The sequence below is a fragment of the Aspergillus bombycis genome, assembly GCF_001792695.1.
Source record: "Aspergillus bombycis strain NRRL26010 chromosome Unknown contig00014, whole genome shotgun sequence".
NCBI lineage: Eukaryota > Fungi > Ascomycota > Eurotiomycetes > Eurotiales > Aspergillaceae > Aspergillus > Aspergillus bombycis.
In genome coordinates, this window is record NW_019170016.1 from 238,513 (window position 1) to 260,742 (window position 22,230).

Consider the following 22,230-nt stretch of genomic DNA (forward strand, 5'->3'; position numbering starts at 1 on the left):
CCTTTCCATGTTCCACAAGTATTTATCCTCCTCGATGACGGGGATTCTCTGATCGCTAGCCTCTGGGATACCGCAGAATGATGCTCCAAGTGCCGACAGAATAAGACCGTACTATTCTCCAGTGGGGGAATGTACGGGGAATGCGGCAAGAAGAAATCCAGGTCGGGATCTAACGTCGCTCTTGACGGTATGACAAAGGCACTGAACTTGCGCTTGGGAAAGTCTACACAACGTCAGCCAGAGTTATTGCTTATCTTATGCATGTCTGTTCTTCCTGACAACATCCATTATATATCTATTTTAATGGCGTTTTCACAGGACTAGCAGATAGTAGTGATGGATAATATAATGTGGGTGGGCAGAACCATTGCTACCTACTAGTATTTCAAGAGACAGGAAAGTAATCCCAGAGCCTCCAATTAAAGAGTCTACCTGGAGCCGCTATCGTATCCCGTAGAGTATCCCCCGCTAAATAAGCGTACTAAGTCTACTGGGCACAGATCAAGAATTTCTAAAGCCTAAAGGAAGCGACCTGGCTTGGCCAACCACTCCGCAACATAATCGAAACATGTCACAACAGTGTCCCCAAATTCACCGGGATAGGACTCGCACTCGGTGCAAGTGTTGATAGTGTGCTGAGCTCCCTCCACAAAAGCAATCGCAGTGTCGTTGCTGACGGCGTTGAGGTGGAGCTTCTCCGCGTTCAAGTACTCGTAATGACCCGTCATGCCCATGGTTAGGAGAGGGACGCGAATACCCTGAACGGATGCATGGGGTGCCGTCTGGCTCGAGGCATAGTCAATGCCCTCGATGTTGTCTGCCTTGATGTTGAATTTGTCGGTGACTCGGATGGCAAAGGTAGACAAGAATCGACGGATGGTAGTCTTCAGCGCCCCACTCTGCCATTTATTGGAGTAGTCCTTAAAGTTACCGGGGACGCGTACAGATGGGACGATTTGCGTGGTGGTGCCGTTCTTACGGAGCAGAGGCCAGGCATATGTGGTATGGTGCAGGTACCGGGTGTCCTGGGCAAAGAATAGATTGTTGAATCCAATATAAAGTGAAGCTGGGATAGTCAGTGGCTCATCGTCACCAAACATTCCCTTGCCGGCCTCAAGTGCCTTGAGGCGCGTCTGGGCATACTGTAGGATGCGGTTGTTGCGTGCCACGACGCCCTGCTGGAATCGACTCTTGAAATCGGCGGTGTACTTGGACTGGGTATTATTGTTGAATCCGTTGGCAGGATTGTAGACGCTCAAAGATTGGTTTAACCTGGACGTGTCGGTCTCATCTTCAATGGCAGGGTTCAGGCTCAGTAACGCCATGGTGGAAAGACCGTAATTGGCATCTAACAACATTAGGCCATCAGCAGGTTCAAGGCCAGCCATCGCGTCAGAGCACGGGTAGATTTTCTCAGCACCATTGCATGCCGAAACACCGTTCTCTGCGACGTTTTGGTATGCTGCCATCATTGCGCCACCACCACTATGGCCTAGGATCACAACCTTGTCGATGTCGGTCAGGTTGCGTAGCCAAGCCATACCGGTGTTGATCTCTGTCATCATGTCCTCAAAGTTCAGGTCTGACATGTATCCATACTTGCTAGCTTCATTGTTGGCACAGAAAGTAGTGAAGCCGCGCTTAGGTAGCTCTGTACAGGCCACAAAAGTAGTGTAGTCTTGCTCCGCATGCATCACGTAGACCGCGATGCGTGATCTTTCGCTTGTAGAGTTGGGCCGATAGAGAGCGCCAAGTACACCAGACTCATCGAAGTCTTTCAAAAGTGGCAATTGCTCATTGGAACCGGAAAATGCGGGTTTGGCAAAAATCGCAAGAGCGCACAGAGCAGCAAGAGCTGCTCCCTTGGAGAAAACCATTCTGTGCTAAGTAGAGGAAATGCTCGAATGGAATGAACACAAGGGAAATGCTAGATTTACTCCATGGGCTCTGTGTTTAGATTCCCAGGGGCACCTTCGGGGTATTTATTATGCATGCTGGGGTAATTGATAGTCGAGCTAGACCACCGTCCGCTTGCGACATTATCCGGAGTGACGCGCGTTGCTACTATTAGACGCAGGAACGACACCAGACCGCAGATCAAGTGGATCAGTTTAATGAGTTTATGCCGCTTATGGCAAATGTTGAATCTAAGCGAATGGAGTGCTATATTAGCAGCTCCTGAAAAAGATCAGCAAGTTGACAACCTTGCTTGAGGAATCCGTACTATTGATATAATCCTGGACACTTCCGCAGATGCCTAATGCCGCATCATATATAACGGCGAAAGCTCCTGCTGTTGTGGACTGAAAAATAAGTCCAAGTAGTAGATCTCTTCCGGTAGCATCCTGAGGACTTGAGAGTATGTATTGGTTTTTCCATACCAACTAGCGGATCCAGATGGCATGGGTATGACTCTTCTCCGGATGGCCGCATCAATTACCCATGTGCCTAACCAAAGGACTAACTCTCCAACGCACTTTAGAGCACGCGGTCCGAACGCAGTCGTGGGACTGTGTCTGCCAGGCGGCACGGGGCGGCGCTATACTCCTTTCTTGGTTCTTATACTGGGGATCACACTCCAAGTAGAAGCCGAGCCGCGCTAGCATGTCCGGGATCTGCGTAACATCCGTGCCACTGGGGTCAATTGGCGGACCGTACCACAGATATGCTTCGAGCGGAAGTGGGCTCCAGGATTCTCTAAATCGTTCTCCGCATATTTGATAAAGAGGCCCGCCTTTGACTGCCTAGTGAGGACTAGTCTCCACCGAGGCCGATCCTTATCTCCGAGATCCGACATTCTGTAACCAGTATCTATCTCCGACAGGAATCCGCATCGTTTCTAATATCAAGCATTGTGACCCCATAAGCTTTATCCGTCTGGTTGCGATTGAGTTCATGGGTTTCTACGCAACGAGGAGATACTGATATTAACGAGCTGTTACAGTACAATCAAAAAGCACGCCGAACGCTCTCCTCTATATAACGTAGTGCCCAGTCTCTATCACCAATCTTCACTAATGGAGACGGCCCTGCAGCCTCGACCACCGATATAATGACGCGCCTCAGCTTCGTCGTTGACCACTCGAGGGGATATAGCCATAAAAGCAGGGTTTCCGTCAATCCTGAGGACCTTGGAAGGGTCTATCACCACCACATTCCTACCTGCGTCAAGAAGGCGACGGATATCCTCACCAATGATGCGCTGCGCAACGTAGTTTAGGGAATAAGTGTCTTTGAATGAGAATATGACGGCACAAGCATTTCTGTGTCGCCCATACTCGGGGTTGGCAGCGGTCGGAGGGGTGAACTCGCGCACAATAGCACGAGTAAGGCGTTCAGAGCCCGCGAAACGGACGGCGCCTCGCAGACCAAAGACAGGCACCTCCTGCGGACACTCGTGGGGTTGATCGGCGCCGCCAACAATGGTCACAGTCCATATACGCACGGTAGCCCTGCCGACCTGGCTGATGTCCATCATGTGTAGGCCCATTTCGGACGAGAGCTGCTCAAACATCTTGACGCCTCGGACACTGTTGCCACGCCCGTCCAGTTTCGGAGAGAAGACGGCGATGCCCACTTGGCCGGGAAGGGTGCCGATGATACCGCCGGCCACGCCACTCTTTGCGGGCATGCCAACCCGGGACACCCAGTCACCAGCAGCATCGTACATGCCACAGGTGGTCATGACGGACAGGACCTGGCGGGCGCTTTGGTGTGGCATAATTTCCTCCCCGGTGATGGGATGTATGCCGGCATTGCCCAGAGTTGCTGCCATCATGGCCAGGTCGCGCACGTTGGTTTTGATAGAGCATTGGCGGATATAACCGCGTGCAGCCTCCTGTGGATCACACGAAATGATGCCTGCCGCCTTGAGCATGTAGCAAATGGCGATATTTCGGTTCGCGTCCTTGAGCTCGGCCTCGTAGACTTCCTCATCCACTTCCAAGTCCCGGCCTGCCAGTTTCGACAATGCCTTCAATATGCGATCAACGCGTTGCTCTGCTGTGGCATTTTCGCCCACCACCATTGTGTGCGAGGCGATAGCACCGGCATTGATCATGGGGTTCATTGGTCGGTTGGTACCAGGTTGCAACGACAGCTTGTTAAATGCGTCGCCGGATGGTTCCACCCCGATTTTTTCCAAGACTCGTGGCAGCCCAGCATCCTCAATAGCCAGAGCATACACGAAGGCTTTGGAAATGGACTGGATGGAGAATTCAACCTCGTCGTCCCCGGCCGAGTAGAGATTCCCATCTACAGTCGACAGCGCAATGGCCATTTTGGAGGGGTCCGCTTTAGCCAAGACATCGATGTAGCTGGCAAGCTCTCCGGACTCCTCCGGGCGGGCATTTTCCAATACCTGGTGAAGATAGTCGGGGATAGGAGATTTCATGATTTTATGGAACAATTCTGAAGGAGGAATTGTCTGGTTGGGGTGTAGTTATAAGGTTTTTTTTACTTTGGTCATCGACGCAAGCGGCCACTAAATCTCGCAGCCTGACTGATGGTCACCCTACGATTTAATTTTTTCTGCCGAAATCTTGGCCGCTTGGCGTTCTGCAGTTCAGCTACAGCTGCCACGCACTTATAATTAGTAGGCTTGGGGAAAGAATCAGTTCGTATAATCTATCATTCTTCGAAGCGGTATAATACTGCAGGACCAGGATATTCAAAGTGGTAGGGATCTTTAGCAGCCCACTAGTCCAGGATCCAGTGGAACCTAAAATAATAGAGTTAATTGGCGGAAATCGAGTGACCTGATCGTCGAATCCAAGTGAAATAATTACCTACTCAATCCTCCAAAGTGAAATAGTAGCAGATTGATGATCTAGCTCTAAATTAACCTTGGTTACTAGTATATGGTGGCTGTTCACTAGCGCAATTGCACCGTCCATACAACTTCGGTCTATAAACTCTTGTCTATGGCCAAGGCCGGGGAGGTATCCCATGTCGATCTAGTGATAGAATCCACAGTATGGATTGGTAGGGATTTCTCTTCAGAAATAGTCAATTTATGACTATGTGCGCGTGGTCCAGGCCGAACACTGTCACCATCCGTTCAAAATCAGATCCAGTGGAACGAGGTACATTATATGTATATACGCGCTACCTCTCGAATACATTGAATCTCTTTTTTTTCTTTTTTTTTTAATCACGGTATAGCTAATAGAAACTAGCATTCGGGTTGTATACTAAATCATTTGAACTTTTCGGAAGTTTTGGTGCTTCGGTTGTTGAATTAAATCAATATTCCGAGGCGCGTCAAATCACAGGTTAAGTGGTTGACTCGCTTACCAAATACATTATAGGGAGCTACGTACTCCGTAGTAAGAGCCACTTAATCCACGCGAAACGAGATGATCAGGCTGAATGGCATCGGCTAAAGTCCCTGATGGGTCCGGCAGTTACGTATATTTCTTGAACGGTGACCAGCGGCTGCTCCACTCTGAAGTAGGGCTGACCATCCTTGGACAGTTGGAGTCGACAGGGTCCTTGGCAGTGTCTAGTATAATCGGCCCACTTCGAGTTCCTATTGGAATGTTGAACGTTGTGAGTAGTATTTGTGCTCCTACAGGCCTAGGGCTGAAACAACGGTGCCTGCATAGCTCCGCCTAGTCGTGTCAGATTAGCAGCCGAGCTGGCTGTTCCAGTCCTCAATTTCCCCGGCTCTCCATGTGGTTAATTTTGCTGTACCCGAGTTCAACGTATGTACTAGTTTACAAGATGGACAATCGATAAAAATCTTTCATCTTCTCCTTTTTTTTTTTTTTTTTTTCTTTTTCTTTCTTTCAACCATCAGCCCTGGCGATTGAACCACATTCTTTGATTGACTTTCGCTCTTTGCATCACTATGAAGATCCAGCTTGCGCTTACCCTGGCGGCCGCGCCTATAGTATCCACTCATTATTTCTTCCCTAATTTCATTGCCAATGGCAACTTCACCGAGTATTTCGAATACGTACGCGAGGATACCCAGGGCTATATGCCTTACAAGGGCGGTTACGACAGCACTGACTTCCGCTGCAATGTTGGTTCACTGGACTTTGCCAGCAAGACCGACGTCTACAAGGTCAAGGCCGGCGACACCATTGGCTTCGGCACCGACTTCGGCGCGCTGATTGAGCACCCCGGACCGATGCAGGTGTACCTGTCCAAGGCGCCTGGTGATGTGCGCGACTATGACGGGTCTGGCGACTGGTTCAAGATATACGAGTTAGGCCCGACATCGTTCGGCAGCGATGGGATCGAATGGGGCGTTACAGGCAAAACAAACTTCACCTTCACCCTACCCAAGGAGACTCCTGCCGGCCAATACCTGGTTCGCATTGAACACATTGCCCTACACGGTGCTGGTGAATGGGGTGGTGCGGAGCTCTACTTCAACTGCGCACAGATCGAGGTGGAGAGCGATAGCACCGCCGTTCCGCACCCCGTTGTCCAGATCCCGGGGGTCTACAATGGCTATGAACCTGGCATTCTCTTCTACATGTATCGCCCCTATTGGACTAACTACACCATGCCCGGGCCTCGCGTATGGCCGGACGGTGGCTCCAACGTGGTCAAGGCTGCTGGGGTTGCTGTCGCCCCGTCAGGTTCCTGGTCTGCATCGGCTGTAACTGCCACTGCATCTGAATCTGCTGCAGTGGACCCCGTCTCGTATAGCTCAGTCTTTTCTTCCACAACACCCGCAGCAGTAGCTGTTGCAAAACCGATCACATCTTCGACGCCCGTGCCCAGCCTCCCGGCCAGCAGTCCTCTTATCTCCCCAACTTCCTGCAACCTTGAACCGATTTACGTGACTGTGACCGAAACGACAACAGTAACGGCTCAGGCGAACGGCATCACTACCGGTAATGCATGCGGTCCGCAAACAACGGTTACCGCTACCGTGACCACGACAACGACCGTCACTGAAAAGGCTGCTGCCGCCTAGACTGGCGTTGGAAGCTCGCCGCATGCTTGGAGAGAGGACCTATATGCTCGCCTGATGAACCTGAGTTACTTATCCTGGCTTCTCCACACGGCCACGATGGTCAGTGTTTGTGCCAGGCCTTCCAGCAGTGTCTTGTTAGACATTTCTCGACATAGGGTGTCGAGCTGTATTTTAATCAATTGGCCAGATAGCATAATTGAACATATTTCTTATGGCTTCCACTTATCTTACTCTCATATCGTGCTCTTTTCAGTCCCTGTTGGCTAGGCAAGAGAGGCCTTGCTGGTTGCAGGTCTTGTAGATGAAATATGGACGGGCTTTGCGGATGTTTGAAATGAACATCCCTAATTATAGCTAACGATATAAACAGGAGCACATAAAGCAATTCGCCGGACGGTTATGTGAACAATTCAGGCAATGACACAGCATGTTCAACAGATAGCAACTTACGGGGTAAAATCAAACGTAGCACATAGTACGCTATGGGTCGTACCTTTTTTCTTCATTCATTAGTTGAATACACTACGATGCATTTTGCTGTTGACCCTTTTCGTATAACACAGAGAGAGTACTGCTGTCAGACCGTCACAAACGGCGTGACGGGGCGAGGAGGCTGGAGCCTCTCTGTTGTCCTATGTAAAGGTTGGAGACGTAGGCAGTCAAGCTTGGCCATTGGGGCCACTGACACTGTACCAAGGTGGAGGCCAAATATACCACTTCTACTGTCAAATAATTCTTTTATCTAGGTGTAGGGAAGCTAATCCTGTTGCCACAGGAGACAAAATAAGATATAGAATATCTCAAGGGCAGGTGGGCTTTGCTTCAAAGAGAAGAATGTCAAGAAATGTCAAAGGTGTGCCTAGAGCCTCCTCACGGCAACGGCATGCTGCATCTCGAAGCGCTCAACTTGAAAGGTGCCGATAGCAAGGTAAGCATTACCGAAGAGATAATTGAAACCGTAATTACCCAAGGCTTTTGGCGGATCCATACAATATTCCTCGTCAGCAGCCTCATCCCGAATGAATATCGGCCCCTTTAGACCTGGCACGTCCTCCAATACCCAACGCTGCCGCAACCTAGCCTCATGTCCCTCACTCCAAAACCCCTCAGACCGCGCCTGAAAAATTACAAAAACATCTTTCACTCGAGGGAAATATTCTAGAGCTCTGCGTAGGGTATCTATCTCTGGTTCCCATAATACCGTAGCAGGGAGAGCTAGCCGCGTAATTTCAGGCGCAGCAAAACTATAATCCCAATCACCTAGTTCAAGTTCAACCAGTCGACACGAAGGATCAAACAGAAAGTCATCAAACTGCTCCTTGGGGATATATAATACATCCCGTCTTGGGTCCACAAGGGGGACAAAATACAGGGATTGGGTGTGCTTATCAAAGCGGATTTGTATGCCATGTTCGTGGATCCAAGCTAGCGCGAAACTCCGCGCTTCACGGTTGACAAAAAATAGTGGCACCTCCACGAGGATCGGGTCCAGGCGATCATGGAAAAATGCGAGTGTCACCTTCATCTCGTCATTGTGGGGATGAAATTCCGCATCCTCGTCGGGAGGTTGTTGCGGATCCCAGCAGCCCTGATTGTAGAAGCAGAGTTGTGGCAGTGAGTGGGCAGGGTCGGAGAGAGCCAATTGCCAGATCTGGTTGCGAAGCTCCCCAGGAAGACGCGTGAAGGGAAAGGAGTTCGGTGCTGCTGTCGTTGAGGTTGCCATGGTGGATGATATACCAGGAGCAGGCAGATGTAAGATGAAGGGCGTCAACGGTTTGCGCGGGAGAAAAGCTTCGTGACTAGGTTCTTGAACAGGGCTGTGGCTGTGGTTGCCTAGTCAAGCTGACAAGAGGCTTTGCTTGGCACCACTTCTGTTGATTCTATTTTCATGTCATCACTCATGTATCTGGTGTTCATTGAGTGCCCCGGGCCGACGATTCCTGTGTTGGATGAATCCATTCAGCTATTCCTTTTAGCCGAGGCATTAGAACTTGCTATATTTTGCTTTCAATACCTTACGCTCTCTTTTCTTCTTCTTCCTTTTCTTCTTCATCTTCCACTTCTTGATTCTCTCGGTATTCAGGTACATATCTTCGTGTTTACCTGGCGCATAGATCGGGTTTTACGATGTAGATGATCTGCGATTAATTAACCGAAAACTCGGGGGAGAATAGCCCGAGACCAGGGAAACCCCTCACGCGCAACATGGGCAGACAAATACCCTCAGGTCCGAATCTTTCGACTCACACTCACAGGTGAAACCAGCCTCTTCTCTGGTCGACACACTATGGTGACACCCGAGGAACAGAAAGTATGCGCGTCCGAGACAAAAGCCCATTGACACATCTAGAGCCTACTAACAAGTCTCACTAGGTCATCAATGCCCTCCAGGCCAACTGGATCTGGACACCAGACTGGGTCGATTCGTCGCGAGTCAATACGACAGGGCGAATTGTCCATTTCAGCCGTGAGCTCGACCTTCCGGAGCGTCCAACTCGCGCGCAGTTGCATTTCTCTGCGGATACCCGATATAAACTCTATGTCAATGGGACCCGTGTCGCCGTCGGGCCAGCTCGCAGCAGTCCGTGGATCTGGTATTATGACACTCTTGATATCGCACCATATCTCACCCGTGGACAGAATGTGATTCGGTTCGTTGTGGTGCGATACTTTGCGTCCTCGCGCGGCGCAATGCCATTTGAGAGGACGACGCTGCCGGGGTTGACTGTAGTTGGCCGTGTAGAGACGGGCAGTAATGTTGTGGACATTGATTCCCAGGTGGGATGGCAGGCACAGGTGGATGAGAGTATCCAATTTCCCATGGGCCTGATAGATGACGGATTTCTACACGTAAGCTGGGTCCATCCTGCAGTCCTGAACACTCCACCCATTACCACGTTTTGACAGATATACGAACGAGTCACTCCGACGATCTATAGCTCAGCAGTGACCCCAAAGATGTATGGGATCAAAACACTGAATGGCGATCTCCCACCCTGGCGTTTACGTCCGCGGGGGATCCCAATGCCTGACCAGAACCCCATCGTTGTGAACGTGATACGCGCCTGCGAGAGTTCTATCAGTGCGGACGAGTGGGCATCTTGCTTGTCGGGGAATGGGCAATTGACCCTTCAGGGACGCTCTTCGCATATGCTTGAATTGCAGGCCGAAACACACTCAACTGCCTTCCTCCGATGGGCCTTTCAAAGCATCACGGGCGCGTCGCAGATCACAATGAAAGTGACATACTCGGAAGGGTACGAGCTGGAGCCCCGTTCCTATCCATTCTTTCGCAAGAAGACAGATCGGCTAGATGCAAAGGCTGGTCATATCCTGGGTCCGTATGACGCGGCGACCTTGGATATCCCGGACACGCAGACCGTGGTCTACGAGCCATTTTGGTTCCGAACATTTCGCCTTCTTCGAGTCGAGATCACGGTGGGAGAGGAGTCGGTCCGTATTCTGCCTTTGGAAGCGACACAAGTCAATTATCCCCTCGCCGTCAAGGCCAGTTGGGCCGAGTCTGGCGATGAATACAGCGAACGAATATGGGACGTGTCGATCCGCACCATGCGAAACTGCATGTTCGACGGGTACTCGGACTGTCCGTTTTATGAGCAACTTCAGTAAGTCCACTGCCAGACATATCATTCCCATCGCATTTGGGAGGACTAACATTCCTGGTAGATATTCTGGGGACAGTCGCGCCGTCGGCCTGTTTCACTATCTACTCTCGGGTGACGACCGGTTGATGCGACAAGCAATTACAAATTTTGCAGCTTCAGTCACCTCTGAGGGTCTCACTCAGTCTCGCTTCCCCTCCCACGTCCCTCAGCTTATTGCTGGCTTTTCGTTGTATTGGGTCCTGCAGGTCTGCGATCACCATCTCTATTTCGGCGATACTCGCTTTGCTCGTTCATTCCTCCCTCGCATCGACGGCGTTCTCGACTTCTTCGACTCACACATCGATCCTTTTGGCCTTGTAAGTGGACTTCCGGAGGATGTGTGGCAGTATGTCGACTGGGTCACGACCTGGGGTGCAACGGAGGATTATCCCGACAAAGGGGTGCCCACCTCGGGTCGCAAATCAAACCGACATACATACTTCAGCATGCTATACGCATATGTCCTGCAACAAGCTGCGCGGCTTGTGCGCGACGTTGGCCGACCGGGCTATGCAGAGGAGTACGAAGCACGGGCGACCGCACTGCAACAAGCCGTTCGAGCTCACTGTTACGACGGACGCTTCTTCACCGATTCCACGGCCAACATCGCTGATGAATCGTCCTATTCACAACATTGCCAGGTTTTTGCGGTTTTGTCTGGGACAGCGCGACCGGAAGATCGGACCCGCATTCTAACCGAATCGTTCGCGGACTCTCGCTTCGCAAAATGCTCCTACATGATGCGATTTTATGCCCTGCGTGCGTTGTCTCTAGCTGGCGATCAGGTCTACGACAATTTCTGGCCCCAGCTGTGGGACCCGTGGCGGAACATGCTAGCCAACAATCTGTCAACCTGGGAGGAGGACGATGTTCGGCAGCGGTCAGATTGTCATGCGTGGTCTAGTGTGCCCGTCTATGAGTACTGCACGGAATTGGCTGGCATTCGGCCTATCGCACCGGGGTCGACTAAGCTTCTCTTCAAACCGCGGCTTGGGCTCAGTGACACAATACAGGCCAAGGTTGCGCTGGGTAAGGACAATCTTGTGACCGTCTCGTGGACCATTGGAAGTGATGGCAAGAAGAACGTCGAGCTCCGACTTGAGAAGCCAGTCGAAGTGGTCAGTCAACTGCCAGGTGGCCTTGAAGAGGAGCACGGCCTCATCGACTATGTAAGACTCATTCACGAAGCTCCGTAACATGTATCGAGAAAAGCGAGGGAGGGGGTTATCAATTAGAAGCAGAAAGAACGATCAGGGTGTGTGATAGAGTTACGGGGACTCATATCCTCTTTCCCTGTATTATCAGTTGTAGATTTTTCTTCAAATAAGGTAGATCAAATGGCGATCATTTTATAGTAATGCTCCACATATCAGTCTCTTTCTGAGTGATGGTGGACACCACAATGCTGTGGCATAATATAGCAGCATTAACGGTATATACTCTCTTACTCTATTTAACTATTATTTTAGTTAACTCCTATGGATTACTCAGCCTGTCTAACTGCATGCGGTGCCCGCAGTCCTTTGAGTCAGTCCGAAAATACGAAGTCCATATGCTTTATAACGACACAAGCCATGCGTCTATTTGCTTCGTCTTCTTCTCCTTACTTTCCGTTTTGTGTACTTCTTTCCGAAGTTGGCGGCGCCTGGGTTTTCTCAGTCTTCGTGTCTTATAATCCTATATCGCGGTCTTTGTTGTCCTCACTTATCTCTCCCCAATATGCAGACAGAACGACTACAGCTCGTCCGTTTAACCGAGGACCATGTGGCTGGCTACCACGCCATTTGGTCCGATCCGGTGGCCACCCGATGGAGCGCCCATGGCCCATGCAAGACACTGGACGATTCCCGACAGTGGATGTCCAGCTTGTTACTCAAGGAAAACCCCATTGGTGAGAACTATGCGGTACTCCTCCGGCCAGATATGGACCAGCTCCAGGGGAGTCAAGAGGGCGCCGAGGATATTCACCCGTATGATATTTTGGCTCATGGAGGATTTATCGGGTGGGTTGGCACATGGAGAACGGATCCTCTCCCAGAGGTGGGTTTCATTTTTCACCGATCGACTTGGGGGCTGGGATTTGCAACGGAAGCATTGAGAGCATTTGTGGAACTTTTTTGGTCATGCAAACCTCAATTCACTGTGTTGGAGGCATATTGCGACACGGAGAACGAGGCGTCTGTTAAGGTCTTGCGCAAATGTGGGTTTGAACTTGTCGAAGTGACAAGAAAGGATTACGTCCTTCCTTGGATGACACCACCTGAGCGAGATACAATGCAATTTCGCCTGATCAGAACCGATGGTTTGGAGAAGTGAAAGAATGGCTAGGGAAGTCGTATATGCTGCGAAATACTGAGATCCCTTGGAAGAATTGATTCGTGGGCAATTTCACACGCATTCCTACACATACCGGCTGGTGCGGCCCATGAAGAGCATGAAGATCTTTCCTGATTCAACTATCCTATGGATATCGGCTTTCTATTACAAGCGTGTCTTAGGGTCACCTCACGACAATGTGACGACGAGACGAAAGACTTTGGGGCTAGTAAAACAAAAAGCCCTATTAAGCCCGCTTTTCCAAAAGCCAATCAACAACTCTTTGAATGCTATTTCTTCTCCTAACACCCTTCACCACTTTCGCAGTGCTATAGGATCTTCCCATTAATATAGCTCCTACTCAAGATCCGAGATCATCATACGTGGAGGTCTTATCAGTTCGTATGCCCTCTCGAAATCTTCAACAGTTTGTTCCAACCTATTAAGGCTTTTTGAGGTCCGGTAGTGCTATATTTTGTTGCGATTTAACACAACAACAAAAGAACTTCTCCCCAATTACTCGCTACCGTTTTCTCGGTCTTATAAGATCTTCATATTAGTGTAGAAACACCTAAGATCAGAAGTTATCTTACGTGGATACCTTCGGAGGCGTAACTCCCCCTCGCACTCCTCTATGTTGCTAGGGTTGAATTTCCCTACGGGATATCTATCCAATAGTAGACATACTTAGCCGTCTTCCAAATTACGTCAAGCCTAATATAGACAATACATACCTGGTATTTGCCTTCTTCAGACAAATTCGGAAACATGTCCATCAAGGCACACAGGATACTGAAAGATACCAACCCCAACACTGAGTATCCAATGTACCATCCTGGGTGTACGCCACCGGACCCTTAGTAGTAGCTATATAATGTGCGATCTAGGCACCTTTCACCTAGGCGGGAACTTGGGAACGAGCGTGCCCGGACACCCGGTCGTACAAGGGTGTTTGGGATGGACTTGGTATCATGCATGATGCAGGTTATGATGATTTGACTTCAACACCGATTGCTTCCTTCAAAACGCCGTATTCTTTAAGGCATGAAGTTACTGTTAGATAGGTACGAGGGACTTCTAGTCCCTCTTGTGATGGGCTGGAAAGATATACGCAGCGAAGGAATCATATGATCTAAGAGCAACTCAAGCAATTCAAGTACTTCAAGTGGTTTAAGCACTTTAGGCTATGGAATCGGGATCCGTTTACAATAACCACTATATATTTGGGAATATAGTACTAGAAGTTACGTTACTCCGTACTACTAGTACTAGTATATAGCATTTCATTCGAGGGGCCAATTAAAATCCCCATACAAGGGCCAATCAAAACATAAATCCTTTCACGTAGTCTGAGATATTACCTGCTACGCTAACGCTGCACTGCGCAATAAACAATATGAAAGTGACTTTGAACTCGTGTTAGCAACCTTGAAGCGGTGGGCCCTACCCAGATTTGGTCTAGCGCGAGGTCCCCGCAAATGGCTTCCCTTTTAACTTAACTCTTTGATCTATGATTATTCTATTTACGTTGCAGGAGGAATCCAACCATATAGTACTTCATATTTCAACAACATATTAAAAGGCACTGCCATGGCCAATAGCCCACCTTCGGGCCCAAGTGATTCGCTGCGACTTTCGTTTAAGAGCAAAAGCATCGGCTTCTGGTCTCGCAGGTTTAAAGAAATGGTTCCTCGGACATTGACTTGGTACAGGTCAACTACTTCAAATGCCCTCTCTGACGGATTATCTTTCGGTGTAAACAAAGGAAAAGTGGGTATATAGTCTCGGCCATTAAAACTTCCTCATCGGCGCGCATTGTCGAGTAGAAGCTGTGTTGCTTCACTCCAACCAGAGGCATCCACCATCTGCATCACACTCTTGCCAGTCTCGTCTCGCTTTTCAAGATCGACGCCTCCGCCCTTTTCTACCAGAAGTTGAAGGAGACCCAGGTCTCGGTTCTCGATGGCCTCCATTACCGCGTTCCATTCCCGATAGGTTTCATTCGGGTCTGCGCCCTTCTCGAGCAACAATTCGATCATCTTGAAGTCTCTATCGTGGCATCTACGGACAGCCTTGACAATGGGAAGATGCTCACCGGGCGCATTGGGGTCTGCACCAGCTTCATTCAGCAGGAATCGCACAATATCTTCGTGACCCTCGCGAAGCGCTGTCGTTAACGGGGAGAAAACCCCGCCATTCTTGTACTCGACGCTGGCACCCGCAGCGAGTAGCAACTTGATACTATCCAACTGGTTCGCCAACACGGCCATCTCCATGACCCCTTTGTGTGCCGACAGGTCTGTCACGGCGGGGAGGAGCTGTTGCAAAAGTGTCGGAGACCGGACGGCCATACACACGGGCCAGTCTTGGCCACGTTGGTTGGGATCCGCTCCATGCGCCAGCAGGAGAGTCAGTAGATCGACGCGGTCATCACGAATCGCTGTTGTGAGTGCTGTATGTCCCTGTGCATTGCGATCGTTCGGATTCGCGCCTCCGTGTTCCAAGAGCCACTGTGCGGCCTCTCCGTTGTTGACTTGCACTGCCATTTCGACAATACCCGGTGCTGGTGGAGGTCTGCGCCGGCGTCAACTAGATCGGGCAGTAAATGTGTCCGGAAATGAGTAACACATTTCCACGCCGGATACTCCGATGCCATGACATTGGGGTTTGCGCCGTTGGCCAGCAAAAGCGCAAATATATCCCCACGATTGTCACGGATCGCAGAGCACAATGGTGTATAAATTCCATCCTTTTTAGAGTTGGGGTCAACGCCAGTTTGTAGTAGGATTCGCACGGAATCAATGTTGTTGATGCTTGTTGCTTGTTCCATAATACCCGGGGTTTTTCGGACATCGGCCCCACGAGCCATCAGGATTCGCAAAGAAGCCGGCCGATAGATGGCTGACCAGAGCACATGTTCCGGTCCAGGGAGGTTTGCATTCGCTCCATGGTCCAAGAGTGTTGTCACTACCGTCACCTGGTCGGTTTGGACGCTTCAAACAACGCCGACTTCCCTTCCCTGTTTTTCAAATTTGCCTCTGCACCAGCATCCAGGAGCAGATCGACCAGTCGTTGAGGAGCCTTCTTCCGGATAGCTTCGATGAGCACTGTGCTGCCATTTCTCATCTCGTGATTGGGATCTGCTCCATGCGCGAGTAGGACATGAACAAGACCCGTCTTAAGGCTCGTGATGCACAAACCAAGGGGAGACTCAAGCTCAGATCCGGTCATGAGACATGGGTCTGCACGGTACTTTAACAGCAAGGTCGTACCATCTATGAATGACCCTTCAACCGCAGAGAATAGTGGTGACTTTCCGTCTTTGTCTGGTCCATTCGGGTTGGCTCCAAAGAGCAGAAGCAGACGCATCCCTTCGATGTCACGGTGCAAAATCGCCTCATTCAGTGGATGCGTGTTCTCTCCCATGTCCGGTGATACGCCACTATCCAGGAGCTGTTCCATTAATTGATGGTTTCTCGCTCGCACGGCAGAGGCTAAAGCATTCTTCAGATGACCGACATTCGCAGCGCTGGTATTACTCGGGGACCGTTGCGGCATGCGAGGTAGATCGTGTTTCCGGTATGATGCCTTGCTCGGTAGAACAGAGCTAGGATTAGTATCCATCTCCTGAGCTAGAGTGGATGCCGAGGAGCTCTGGAGGTGGGGATGATCATCTCGGTGACTGTTTGTAGTACGAGTCCGGGTCTGTGATAACTCTAGATCTCTCCCATGGTGAGAGCTCGATAATGAGAGGGAATCCAGTGACAGGACAGACGACATGGTTTCCGGCATTGACTCAACCAATGTTCCGCCCGAACTGCCCAGACCGGGATCTCTGCTGACATCGTCCTTGCCGGATGATGGTTTCGGTGGTACTGGTGGAACGGGTACCGAGGGAGGGGGCCCAGCGGGCGCTGCCTTTACAGCCTGTGATGGTTGCTTGATCTCGGCGATCCCGCGTTCTAGTGTCTTCGCCTTGTTTATTCCAGCCACCGATCTCCCTTTCGCCATCCGATCAAGTGCCGCAGCGAGCCCTGCATATCCCACTCCGACCGATTCCTCTGGCTTTGCATCGCCAAGGGACCAGTGGAAAGCCAGGACACTGATCTGTAGAGCCTCCATCGTGTTCTTGAGCGACTCCCGGATCTTGCCCAGCTCGTGGCTCGGTCGGTTCCATCCCCTTTGTAGCTTTCCCAGTGCCCCACGGTGTTCGTACTGGATCAACCTGGTCACGACCCGGTCCAGGTGCTGGAATTCTCGGTATGCCTCTGTAAACTTCTTTTCCACCTCCTGAACAATTATCCGGGGCAGCGGCCGGTTCGCCGTTGTCGACTCGCTGAGGCCGGCTTCGATTGTCCACAAGGAGCGACAGGTATCGAGAAAGACCTTTGAGAGATCTCCAAAGCCATCAGGGATGTCGTGCACCGTACTTAGGTAGTCAAGCATCCGCACGGAGATGCGATTGCCCAGCTGAGTTGCCTGGGCGGAAATTGCAAAGACGGCATCCTCCGGGGTAGGAGCCATGACACTGCGGGATGTGAGGAGTGTTTCGTATATCTCAAGTGGGGATTCGTGTTTCTTTATGTTTTGTTGTCAGTTTCAGTTGGTTGTTTTATTCCTTTTTCTTCGTGGAAGGTACGACGTCGGGGTTTAAGGAAAACTTGGGGCAACCAGGCCCGCCAGCGCACGCGATACCTGTTAGAACCGCGACCAGCCAACGATTTACAACTAACACTCACCCAAAATGCGATTGCCTTCGTCCATTAGTCTCATTGGATACTACCAGTTGCTCCGCTAGGAAAGTGGGCCACGCAAGAATCCGTCGCAAGGCACCATGTGCTAGTCAAACAATTGGGGTTCTTGGTGGGCATTCCCCTTAGCCATGATGATCCTGTGCCTGGAGCTAACCAAGATCTTGGGACTCTAGAGACCCATCGGAGACGTACTACGTACAGCCGAATATTTTGCACGTAATCTACTTCGCCAAACTGGGCAAAACTCAAAGTCTGACCCCGCGACAGCGAGCCGATCGACGTTGGTTATGATGCGACGGCGTATTTTCTGCATACTGCACTACACCGCATAATATCCATGATTTCCAATTGACCGTTTAGCGGATCATGATCACGACTCTTCCCTGTTACCTTGCGGAAAAGAAGTGTCAGCTCCTCCGCAGGGTCAGAATTTTCTAAGCCGAGTGGGCTCCATCCCGTCAGCGTCTGGGAACCTGGGATAGAAGGCGCGAGAATTTGACGCGATGCCAAGGGGAAAGTTTGGCGAACAGAGTTTAGGTTTCTTGGCACTTGTTCGAGACTGCCCTTGTCGAAGAAGTTTGGGTACATTCGGAAAGTCTCGTCCGCGCAGCGCACCAAATTGGTCATAGTTGCGAAAGATTGGCTACTGGGGCGCCTCGTGCATGAAGGGACAAAGCCGTTGATGCTGCGCGGGTGGAGCCTGGAGCCTAGAGAGAACCAGACTTTGTCTCCGGCGATGTGGTGCCAAGCAGCATGCCCTCGGTGCATCATCATGCTTAGTCTAACCCTCCTTATTTTGCTCAGATTTCCACCTCAGGTGTTCGATATTTTACCAAGCAATAGTCACTTCTTTGTTCTGTGTTATCGGTTTATATCTCTTCCACTGGTATTTCCCTTTTCCGTTCCACCAAGAAACCCAATCTCTTGGTAATGTCGGAGGGGGAGAAGGTCAGTGGCGGCTAGTGGTCTGAACCTTTGGAACCGCTGAAACTAGACTCATAGCTAGCGGTAAGCCCTAAACCTCAAATTGCGCTTCATGCGTGTGATCGTCGCTTTCAAGCCCTGGCCAAATGTCTCACTAAATCTCGCACCATAACAGAAAGGAGCACCAGGACAAGAACCCAACACTCTTATCTAATTCTAACCCTGATATCTCTGCGTCGACGATTGGCGGACGATCGCATCCTGGTGTTTATCCCTGTTTCAGACTTCGTCTTTTGCTACCCATGTCTAAGGTGAACCTTTAGTCACAATTTCTCCATTTTTTCCTTTCCAAACCCCGAACCTCGATAACTTTCTACGTTTTTCACCTGCTTTCCATGGGTTTCGAGAATTAACTCAGAACTAGGTGAGGACAAGGTTACATTTCCATCGTGAACTATCGTGGATCGGATTATTCAGCCGCCTGGGTTTCCAACATCTTTAACGAATAGCAATTGCCAACCTCGAGCCATATGCCATCCGGTGGAGTGCAGAGTATCGATCTTCTGAAGTTTAAATGACCCATTATCTTGTCCTCTGGCCCGCCCAATGATGCTCTCCCATAAAAGTCTCCACCTGGCCCACATCATTCTCAGGTGATGGACCCAGCCAGTTTCTGCAGGTGTTTTGGAGGCCCTACGAACAGCTGAGCCACAGGGAAGTGCCATATCTCTTGAATCCTAAGAAGACTTCGGTGGAGTACTCACTATGCACAATTCACTACACAGCAGAGCAGAGGCCCCTCGCGATGTGGGACCTTGCACGGAGTGAGTTGTCAAAACAGCAGTGAACGCTCACGTCAAATAGCCTTCATGTCTGGTTCCTGTTTCAGCTGGACGCACGAATATACAAGTACTGCCGAACTTAACTAACCATTCGTATAATGGCCGATGTGTTGTCGATCATCTCACAGGCAAGCTCTGCCAACGTTAGTGCAGGCCGGGGAAAGCGGCAATGGCCGCTAATAAATGCAACCTTTTGCCTTTTTAAAAGTACGATGTGCGAACACCACTTGGGCGGTCTGTGCATGATAAGGCGAGGGATATAGACACTGTGTTCAAAGGGTGCCTCCTCGGAATGCCTTATCGAAATGCCTCAGTGTAGAGAGCCTCCTTTGTAGATCATAATTAGCAACCATTCTTAGTGCTCAACCTTCCGGTAACATTAGCAGAAGTCCTTAACATCCCATGTGAATTTCTAATGGAGTGTACGATTTATGGCAGAGAAACCTAAAATATATTGAGGGGGATGTTCAATCATTCAACCTCAAACCCATTGAGTTACCTGTTGATAGCAGCTTTGGAAGCCACACACTGCTAGCTCTTATTACACACTAAAGCATATGGGCTTCCTAGTCAGTTGTATCAAAAACCAACAATTTAGAGTTTAGCTTCTTACTTAGTGCTAAAAAACTTGGAATATCGAAGTTAGCATGGCAGAGTAGCGTGCTATGGAATCTGTTGTTGTCTAGACTCTTGAACGGCTATTCATATCCTGTGGCATGCTGGATCTTGATAACGATTTTATACTCAATTCAATGTATATGGCGCACGAGGCGCAACGCCGACGCTTCTAGACCGACATCAGGTAGATGGCTCAGGGATGCGCTTGAAGTAGCTCCTGTGGCTAGTATGCGGCACTCATCTATTTGCAGCATGGTCATTTTTCTTTTGTCTTCTTTATTTCCCCTCGTTGATGTATGTGTTTGTCGTCTCTTTGAGTCATGACGATACCTCTAACTGTATATATATATATACATACATGTTTTGGAGTAAAGATACATGTCCACCAGAGAAACAACCGGAAGCTAGAACCCACAAATCGGGATTAATAGATCTCTCTCTTCAAACAGTACCTAGGACATCATACCATTTGTATGTTCTTTTCCACATTCTCGAGATGATAACAACCTGAATACCTCGTCGCTTCATCTCCTTGTCTAAAGAGGACTAGTCCATCGCCAAGCCGGATCTCGGTAAGATCCGATCCCGGCAGCCTTTTGAGGCATACGAGACGATATACTTGCCAAGTTCTGCATACTGAACATTGTGGAGCACAATCTCTTGTCCGCTGATAAATCAAGAAGGAAGTGAAGCTTCATATCTAATTATAAATGCTGTGACCTTGCGAGGCCTTGTGCATGGCTATCCCTCGTGGGCAGTCTCACTGCATAAATCACTTTTGTTTCACCTTCCCCACGATATCCGACCTACTGAGACAATGAGAGTCCTTGTTCTTGGCGGTACTGGGACCATCGGTGGACACGCAGCTCTCCACCTCCAATCACTTGGCCATGAAGTTTCAATCGCAGGTCGGCGCCCTCCACCAGAGACAACCGCTCTTATCCGGCTTCCATATATCCAGGGAGACTTCGTCCAAGACACGTTCACCAGGGACCACTTAGCCGGCTTTGATGCGGTTGTCTTCGCTGCTGGCCACGATATCCGTCATACACCACCGGGAGAGGACTTTGACGAGCATGTTCTCCGCGTGAATGGCGAAGCCATCCCACAGTTCGCTCGCTTAGCGCGTGATGCTGGCGTAAAGCGCTTTGTCTATATCGGAAGCTTCTACCCGCGTATTGCGAAAGCGTCGATTGATTCCAACGCATACGTTCGCTCGCGGAAGCTGGCTACCGACGGTATCCTTGAGCTTGCAGGAGAAGCGTTCAACGCATGCGTTCTCGAGGCGCCATTCGTCGTAGGGATCGTGCCCGGAATGAGTACGCCGGTATTTGAAGCCTACGTACGCTACGCTAAAGGGGAGTTGGGGATCCCATTTTTCGGCCCACTTGGTGGATCGAACTTCATGTCAACCCAGTCCTTGTCGGAAGCAATTGCAGGTGCCTTGGTACACGGTGAGCCGGGGAAGGCCTACCTACTAGGTGACGAGAATCTCAGCTTCGCAAGTTATTTCCAGAAATTCTTCGACGCCGTTGGTAATAGCACGTCACTTCCATCGCTCGATCAAGAACACCCACTGTTACCTGATACGGTCATTTACTCGGGTCGAGGAAATATGGTGTCATATGAACCAGACCCAGCTGATGCCGAGAGACTTGGATATCGCCGTCACGATGTCAGCAGAGCGATTGCTGAGATTGTCTCCTTATTTTAATGATTCTAATTTGGTTGAGTTGGGTAGATAGAAATAGTTCCACAAGGAATCAATAAGTTATATTGGTGTATTGAAATCCATAGTAATTATGCGATTTGCAGAAAACCAACACAAAACAAAACAGGCAAAAACATGCAAAAAAGTCTTAGTCGCCCTTCTTAAGGTATCTCAGCCAGGTCTTTGTCACCCAGCCGACCACTCCCCCTCTAGCCCTATCCCCCCCAGTGGCATCATTGTCCCCCTCCCCAGCCGGGTTGTTACTGTAAGGAATCGACCAGATTGGACCGATATAGATCTGCAAGTAGATAAGTATCCCACCAGAACTGATCGGTGCGGTGCGAACTGGTAGATTGATAATCTTAGTTCAGTCCTAACTAATTGAGCTGTCTGATAATACTACTCCCCCCCTTCCCTCCTTCCTTTCCTGACATTACGTCTGTTCCTTTCCTCGAGGGCGATATCT

At 50.0% G+C, this 22,230-nt stretch overlaps 9 protein-coding genes across 9 annotated transcripts; 4 read left to right on the top strand and 5 right to left on the bottom strand.

Annotated features, from left to right (window-relative positions):
* Positions 1 to 518: 518 nt before the first annotated feature.
* ABOM_002020 (uncharacterized protein) lies at positions 519 to 1,877 on the bottom strand (the record flags this gene model as incomplete). Its single annotated transcript, XM_022529150.1, has 1 exon — positions 519 to 1,877. One exon carries the CDS (start codon positions 1,875 to 1,877, stop codon positions 519 to 521), a length of 1,359 nt encoding a protein of 452 aa, XP_022392374.1.
* Positions 1,878 to 3,001: 1,124 nt separating this feature from the next.
* On the bottom strand, positions 3,002 to 4,393 carry ABOM_002021 (glutaminase; the record flags this gene model as incomplete). The annotated part of the gene is made up of 1 exon (XM_022529151.1): positions 3,002 to 4,393. The coding sequence occupies one exon, from the start codon at positions 4,391 to 4,393 to the stop codon at positions 3,002 to 3,004; it is 1,392 nt and encodes a 463-aa protein (XP_022392373.1).
* Positions 4,394 to 5,851: 1,458 nt separating this feature from the next.
* ABOM_002022 (lytic polysaccharide monooxygenase auxiliary activity family 9 protein) lies at positions 5,852 to 6,934 on the top strand (the record flags this gene model as incomplete). Its single annotated transcript, XM_022529152.1, has 1 exon — positions 5,852 to 6,934. One exon carries the CDS (start codon positions 5,852 to 5,854, stop codon positions 6,932 to 6,934), a length of 1,083 nt encoding a protein of 360 aa, XP_022392372.1.
* Positions 6,935 to 7,793: 859 nt separating this feature from the next.
* Positions 7,794 to 8,657, bottom strand: ABOM_002023 (2EXR domain-containing protein; the record flags this gene model as incomplete). The annotated part of the gene is made up of 1 exon (XM_022529153.1): positions 7,794 to 8,657. The coding sequence occupies one exon, from the start codon at positions 8,655 to 8,657 to the stop codon at positions 7,794 to 7,796; it is 864 nt and encodes a 287-aa protein (XP_022392371.1).
* Positions 8,658 to 9,221: 564 nt separating this feature from the next.
* On the top strand, positions 9,222 to 11,795 carry ABOM_002024 (putative rhamnosidase B; the record flags this gene model as incomplete). The annotated part of the gene is made up of 4 exons (XM_022529154.1): positions 9,222 to 9,245; positions 9,308 to 9,784; positions 9,842 to 10,560; positions 10,622 to 11,795. 4 exons carry the CDS (start codon positions 9,222 to 9,224, stop codon positions 11,793 to 11,795), a joined length of 2,394 nt encoding a protein of 797 aa, XP_022392370.1.
* Positions 11,796 to 12,318: 523 nt separating this feature from the next.
* ABOM_002025 (GNAT family N-acetyltransferase) lies at positions 12,319 to 12,915 on the top strand (the record flags this gene model as incomplete). The annotated part of the gene is made up of 1 exon (XM_022529155.1): positions 12,319 to 12,915. The coding sequence occupies one exon, from the start codon at positions 12,319 to 12,321 to the stop codon at positions 12,913 to 12,915; it is 597 nt and encodes a 198-aa protein (XP_022392369.1).
* A 1,802-nt stretch (positions 12,916 to 14,717) lies between these two features.
* ABOM_002026 (ankyrin repeat domain-containing protein) lies at positions 14,718 to 15,784 on the bottom strand (the record flags this gene model as incomplete). The annotated part of the gene is made up of 2 exons (XM_022529156.1): positions 14,718 to 15,489; positions 15,561 to 15,784. The coding sequence occupies 2 exons, from the start codon at positions 15,782 to 15,784 to the stop codon at positions 14,718 to 14,720; spliced, it is 996 nt and encodes a 331-aa protein (XP_022392368.1).
* A 104-nt stretch (positions 15,785 to 15,888) lies between these two features.
* ABOM_002027 (ankyrin repeat domain-containing protein) lies at positions 15,889 to 17,439 on the bottom strand (the record flags this gene model as incomplete). The annotated part of the gene is made up of 1 exon (XM_022529157.1): positions 15,889 to 17,439. One exon carries the CDS (start codon positions 17,437 to 17,439, stop codon positions 15,889 to 15,891), a length of 1,551 nt encoding a protein of 516 aa, XP_022392367.1.
* A 3,431-nt stretch (positions 17,440 to 20,870) lies between these two features.
* ABOM_002028 (NAD-dependent epimerase/dehydratase family protein) lies at positions 20,871 to 21,767 on the top strand (the record flags this gene model as incomplete). The annotated part of the gene is made up of 1 exon (XM_022529158.1): positions 20,871 to 21,767. The coding sequence occupies one exon, from the start codon at positions 20,871 to 20,873 to the stop codon at positions 21,765 to 21,767; it is 897 nt and encodes a 298-aa protein (XP_022392366.1).
* Between the last annotated feature and the right edge of the window lie 463 nt (positions 21,768 to 22,230).